Below are 6219 nucleotides of genomic sequence, written 5' to 3'. Positions count from 1 at the left end.
GATGCACAAAGTCATGGCAAATGCAAGAAACACAAATAATATTGAGAATATGTCTGCTGTCTCTGTTCCAAGATCTCTTGCTCGTCCCGTATATTTGGAGCACTACCTCTCCTCTTAAACTAATTACCAGAGAAAAAAGGGGAAAACAAAAACAACATCTCAATGCTACATCCCATAATTTATCTTAATGTTTTAATTCAACTTCCTTTGAATTGAGTACAAACTTCAGTATATTTTTCATTGACTTGGTATACAAACTATAGACATGAGTTGACTATCTAGTTTTCAAAAAGAGAAATGATATTTGCAGTCGTGGAGTACGCAAGCACATCAATGTGGTTATGGTGTGGACAATTATCATTAATTAACATTTCTTTTAAAAGCTTGGTAAACTGGTGAACCCACAACATGTATGTGACCAGAACCAAATCCCAACCTACTAGATTCATATTTTTTACACAAAAAATAAATAAATGAATAAATAATAAAAAACAAAAATTGACAAGTAGAATGATAAGTAGTAAATTATGATGCATGTGAGGGCTTCTCAAAGAGTTACCCATATGTTAATTCAACTGTCTCAGGTGTATCATGCTGAAGAAAACAAAAACAAAAGAAAAGCACTTCCAGCTTCCTATTGGACAAACTCTTCAGTAAGGAGCTGGATTTATAATATACCAGTCTGTAGATTCATTGGGTTCCACATGTAGCCACCTTATAGCTTTTAAGACATTGAGCAAATCGACTGCTCTTTTCACTGTAGGAAAACCATTATGCGGAGTTAAATATGGTATGCGGAATACTCACCAAACCATTTAAACATGAAGGAGGTTACTCTGCAAGTACCTTTGCAAGAGAGAATCAGAGCATTGGTAATGGGGATTTCTCCTGGATATTTCGTTAGGATTTATATCCAGCAGCATTTCTTTTGCAGTAACAAAAATCATCTTTGTACCGAATATATGAAATTTTAGACTGCACCCCCATAGAAGCTACTTTCTGAAATAATCCAAGCAGTCATATTAAGGCTTAGCTGGTTGACTTTTGGAACTAAGAAGCAACATGTAGTTTCATGACGGAGAAACAAGAAATGCACTGTCATATGCTTTGTCATGGCACTGGGAGGTATGTTTGAGAACACAACTGTTCTCAAACTACTTCACTACTATTCACAAACTATTTCAATACTATTCACAAACATACCTAAAAGTATCTCAGATCATCTATGAATAGTAATAAAATAGTTTGTGAATAGTACTGAATAATAGTGAACTGTTTGTAAATAGTAGTGAAGTAATTGAGAATAGTTGTGTTTCCAAACATACCTAAAAGACCAATCTTGAACAAATAAGTACTTATAAAAACGAACAGTTGCGACAAAGAAGCAAATATTTGACTGTTCACAAGGCACATTACCTGGGCCTCCAAGAGACCATAGCTCTCCTTAGTATAGAGGTCACAACTCCAGTGTTTCAATATCAATGCATGAGGATGCATATTTGAGAACAGAAGGCCGATGCAAACTCAAAATGATCTATCTGATAGAATGAAATCCCAACAAACTCTTGGTTGCCTGAGTACATTAACTCAAAGTTTCAGAAGCGTAACACTCACCAGGCATCCCCTCACCATCTGAGCACTTGGTTGAAACCATTGATTCATGAGAATATACCAGAAGAGGGACGCCTCATCTGCATCCTCAAGAATCTTTAGGACTTTCCACATGTATCCAGAACTGAGGTCAGTGTGAACCAAGTTAGAGTACATGACAGGTCTATGACCACCCCAGCCTTGAACATTTGGTCCAAAAGCTTCATGGATTCTTGCTTTCTCCTAGCTTGCAAAGACCATTGATCAATGCAGAAGAGGTAATAATGGATGAAGCAATCTGTTCTTCAAGCATTTTCTCTTTCAATTTGCAGGCCTCAATAGTATTTCCAGTTCGGATGTAGTGACCGATCAATATATTATAGGTAACAGCATTAGGGGTTAAGCCCTTAACATGAAGTTTATGGAAAAGATTCCATGCTCGATCAATATTTCCCGACTTACACAGGCCATTTATAAGAGCATTATATGTAGTAATGCTTGGAATAATATCCTTTTTCAGCATCTCATCCCGTAACTCAAAAGCTTCATTAATATTGCCTGCGGCGGAACATGCATGAATTAGGCTACAATATGTAAAATTATCGGGACTAAAGCCTCTAAGCAACAAATCTGATAATACTCTTCTTGCATCAACAATCGTCCCAGACTTGCATAGTCCCACAATAGCTATATTGTAGACAATATTGTTGGGTAGAGAAAAACTTTCAACACTTTTGTCAAATGAATCAGCAATTTTCAAAATGTCTGCATGTGTAACGTCATCCTCGAGAAACTTATTAAAACAGCTATCATCTGAAACAATACTGAAATCAACCATCTTCTGCAACAGCATACTTGCTTCATCAATTCTACCAAGCCTATATAGGCTGCTCACAATTTTGCTGCAAATAATCGTATTGGGGGAAAACCCCTTTTCCATCATCTCAAAATATGCCATAAAAGCTCTATCCAGCTTCCCTTCATTGCACAAACCAGAGATAATGGTGCCATAGGTAACAACATTCGGGGATAATCCCCTAGTCTGCATCTCCGCAAGAAGATCCGTCACGTTACTTAATTTCCTAGACTTAGAAGCTCCACAAATAAGAGAATTGTACATTTCAATGGAAATAAAATTAACTTTTCTTTCCGCCAACTCTTTAATTTTTAAAGCTTCTTCAACATTTCCAACTTTACAGTACCCATCACATAAGGTCCTATATGTTACTCCATCTGGTGAACATCCTAGCTCCTCCATCCTGTCAAGAATCTCCTCTGCTTCACATAATTTCCCCATTTTACAAAATCCATTTATCATCGTATTGAAAGAAATTCTGCTTTTAGCAAATCCTCGTGCTAAAATATTTTTCCAAAGCAGAATAGCCTTGTCAGATTCCCCCATCTTGAACAGTCCATCGAGCAGAGTACAATAGCCAACTTCATCCGGACTAACACCTCTACTCAGCATCAAATGCCAGAGATGCAAAGCATCATCCAAGGCACCTGCGTGACATAAACCCTTGAGAAGAGTATTGTAAGACACAACAGTTGGCTCAACTCCTTCCTGAAGCATCTTCTCACAGAGCTCGAAGGCCTTGCTTATATGGCCTTGCTTACAGTATCCATCCAAGAGAGTGTCATAGCTATAAGAGTCTGGCCTTAAGTTGCATGCCACCATACGCATAAAAACTCCCTCTGCTTCGCGTAATTGACCAAGCTTGCAGAACCCATTGATCAAGGAGTTACAAGTGAATGTATTCATTTTGAAGCCCATCTCCAGCATCTCATTCTGAACCCTAATAGCGTCATCCATTTTTCCGACTCGACAGTACCCATCTAACAACACCCCATAAGGATGCTCATCCATAACCACCAACTCCTCCTCCTTCATCCTCTGAAGTATGCTCTTTGCTTCCTCAATCTTACCTTGCTTGCAGTAACCCTTAATTAAGAGGGTGTAAGTCACCGCAGTCCTCGAAATCCTCCTTTCAGACATCAACCTCAACACCCCTCCTGCTCCTTCCACATCTCCCAAACTAACATACCCATCAATCAAGCAATTATACGTCACAACATTCGTTTTGAAACCAGAATTCTCCATTTCTTTCAAAAACTCCAGGGCTCTACCCACTTTCCCCTCCTTACAATACGCATTGACCATTATAGTACACGTAAAGACATCGGGCACAATCCCAATCTTAATCATCTGATCATAAACTAGCAACGCGGTATAACTTTCGCCCCTTCTAACCAGATTACTCAACAAAGAGTTACAGGACCGCAAACTTGGTATACGTCCGTGCTTCCCCATATTATCAAACGCATGCAATGCATTCTTTATCAAACCCTTTTCAGCATAAACTTTCAAGATCATATCAAAAACAGTGGGGGAAAACGTAAATTCTTTGTAAACCCTAACGAGCTCGTCCCAAACAAAAAACGCGGAGTAATTGTTTTTAGAGAGACCGACCAATTCGTTCAGATACGACCTTGTTTCGTCGTACATTCGAGCTCTCGACAATATGTGAACAATTTTGCAGTAAGCTTTAATACTAGGTCTACCAATTCGTTTCTTGGAGGCTAACTTGAAAAATCCTAAACAAGCGCTCGGGTTCAAACGAAGTTTCCGAAGAACGGAGTCCATAAGTTCCTCGGAAAACTCAAAGTACAGGTCACCGAGGTCATCGAAGCGATGAAGGACGAGGAGTTGCAAGATCCGGTCTAGCAATTCGGGTCGGGTTAGCTTGTACTCGTCCCGGTGCTTCCTGTGGAGGGTACGGGAGACGTGGAATAGTTTCTGGGGGTGGATACGAGACAGCCGGAGAGGAGAGGAGGACAGGGAGTACCTGAGCAGCATTGGAACCGATCTTGGATCGAATGGCTCTGCGAAGAGTGTTGATGTAGCTGCCGAATCAGTACGATATCGCTTCCATAGAAACATTACATTTACCTCCGCACACCGCCTACGTGGCTTTTTTTTTTTTTTTTTTTTTTTTTTCAAAGAAGTTTAAAACGTGCGTTTGGATCAGCAAATTCATTTCAATTTTCCCCCCACCACCCCAGATTGTTCTCCCCCTTCGTTCTCTCTCCCACTCCCTCTGCTCGTCATCCTTTCGTCGACCTCATCCTCAGCCCGCACCGTATGGCTCCATCACTCTGACATCTCGTAACAAGAGTTCTCCGCTGGCTTCACCATTTCTGCACGGCTTCAATCCTCCGTTGGCATTCTTGTTGCCGACACCCACCGTTTGTCGTCTATCGTTTGGCTCCACCGACAAGGGTAACAAATGAAAGAAAATGGTTTTTATTTTTCTCTCTTCGTTTCATCTCTCCATTTCTAATATTACTCATATTGTGTGTTTTTGTGTTTAATGGATCTGTAATTTTGTGTTTGTTTGATCTGTGTTTTGTGGGGTTTTTGCGTTGTTGATGCTGTATGTCATTCAGTAGTTTTTTGGAGAAGGAAATACGTACTTGAATTTCCCTCACTCTATTACTAATTACCCCCGAGTTCCTCTCAGCTCTGATAATCTCTTTTTCTGTTAATTCACTGCTATCCTCCCACTTTCCTAACAAAAAAGTATACAGCCTCAGACCACGATGTAAAATCTACAAGATCAGTATAAACTATAAAATGGAGACACGAACTTAGCAATAAATTTGTGGGGAATCGGGGATATTGTCTGATGGAATACCATTATGACCTAGAGAGTGAAATTGGAAGTGTCATAGAAGACAAGCCAAAAATCAATTGTGCATCTGAATAAGATTGGGAGAGATCGTGCTGTGTTAGGACATGAGGTCTATTGGTTATCTTTGGTTTGGATTGGATCTACTGTTATGTTAGGATTATTAGATTGGTTACTTATAAAAAAAAAAAAAAGGATTAGATTGGTATATGTTTGCATTATGACTGGATTGTATTTCATTTTCTATCTAATTGAACCACAATACACACACACAGAGACATATATATATATATGCACACATATATTTATTATATATGCACACGGGGTCTCTGTTATCTGAAAAGAGTTTCTATTGTATTTATTATTTGTGAATTTCTGTTTTTTGTTGTTTGTTGTTTGTGAGTTTCTAATTCCAGCAATTGGTATCAAAGTGGTGTTCCTGTCATGGATGTGGGTACATAGACCTCAAGTTATTGAATTACTCCACAAACGAAGGAACTTCAATGGTTTTGGATAATGAATATTCAGTCATACGGCACGAAAATGAGAGCTTCTTCAACTGGAGATAGAAATAATGAAAAAATATGTTAATATTAATGAAAAAGAAGAGAATAAAGTAAAATGTGAAATCAATAACGAGGTGGAGGAAAAAGGCTATATCATCAAGAAGAAGAGCATCTGGTCTCAACAATACAAAAGATATGGCCAAGAAATGGTTTACTTGCTACATAAATTACAATCTCAATCCTTTAGACCTCCTTTCAATTTAAGAGGTTTGTTATCTCAATACGCAATAGATGTGGAAAATTGTGCAAAATGATAAGTTGATAGATTAGTCGCAGCACTTATCACTTTTCAGTGGTTAAATCGATGCTGGAATAAGCTTCGTCCTGCCTTTTGTTACTACGAAAATGAAGAAATGCTTTGAGATGAAATTTTA

At 38.7% G+C, this 6219-nt stretch overlaps 1 protein-coding gene across 1 annotated transcript; it reads right to left on the bottom strand.

Moving 5' to 3' along the window:
- Positions 1–287: 287 nt before the first annotated feature.
- Positions 288–4532, bottom strand: LOC121243204 (putative pentatricopeptide repeat-containing protein At1g19290). Its single transcript, XM_041141284.1, is given in 4 exon segments — positions 288–757; positions 847–999; positions 1417–1828; positions 1831–4532. Coding segments are annotated over 2 exon segments (2820 nt in total). The 5' UTR covers position 4532; the 3' UTR covers positions 288–757; positions 847–999; positions 1417–1709.
- Positions 4533–6219: the final 1687 nt, after the last annotated feature.

Source organism: Juglans microcarpa x Juglans regia, chromosome 8D (assembly GCF_004785595.1).
Source record: "Juglans microcarpa x Juglans regia isolate MS1-56 chromosome 8D, Jm3101_v1.0, whole genome shotgun sequence".
Lineage (NCBI taxonomy): Eukaryota > Viridiplantae > Streptophyta > Magnoliopsida > Fagales > Juglandaceae > Juglans > Juglans microcarpa x Juglans regia.
The sequence above is the reverse complement of the archived record's forward strand: the minus strand, read 5'-3'. Positions and strand labels throughout refer to the sequence as shown.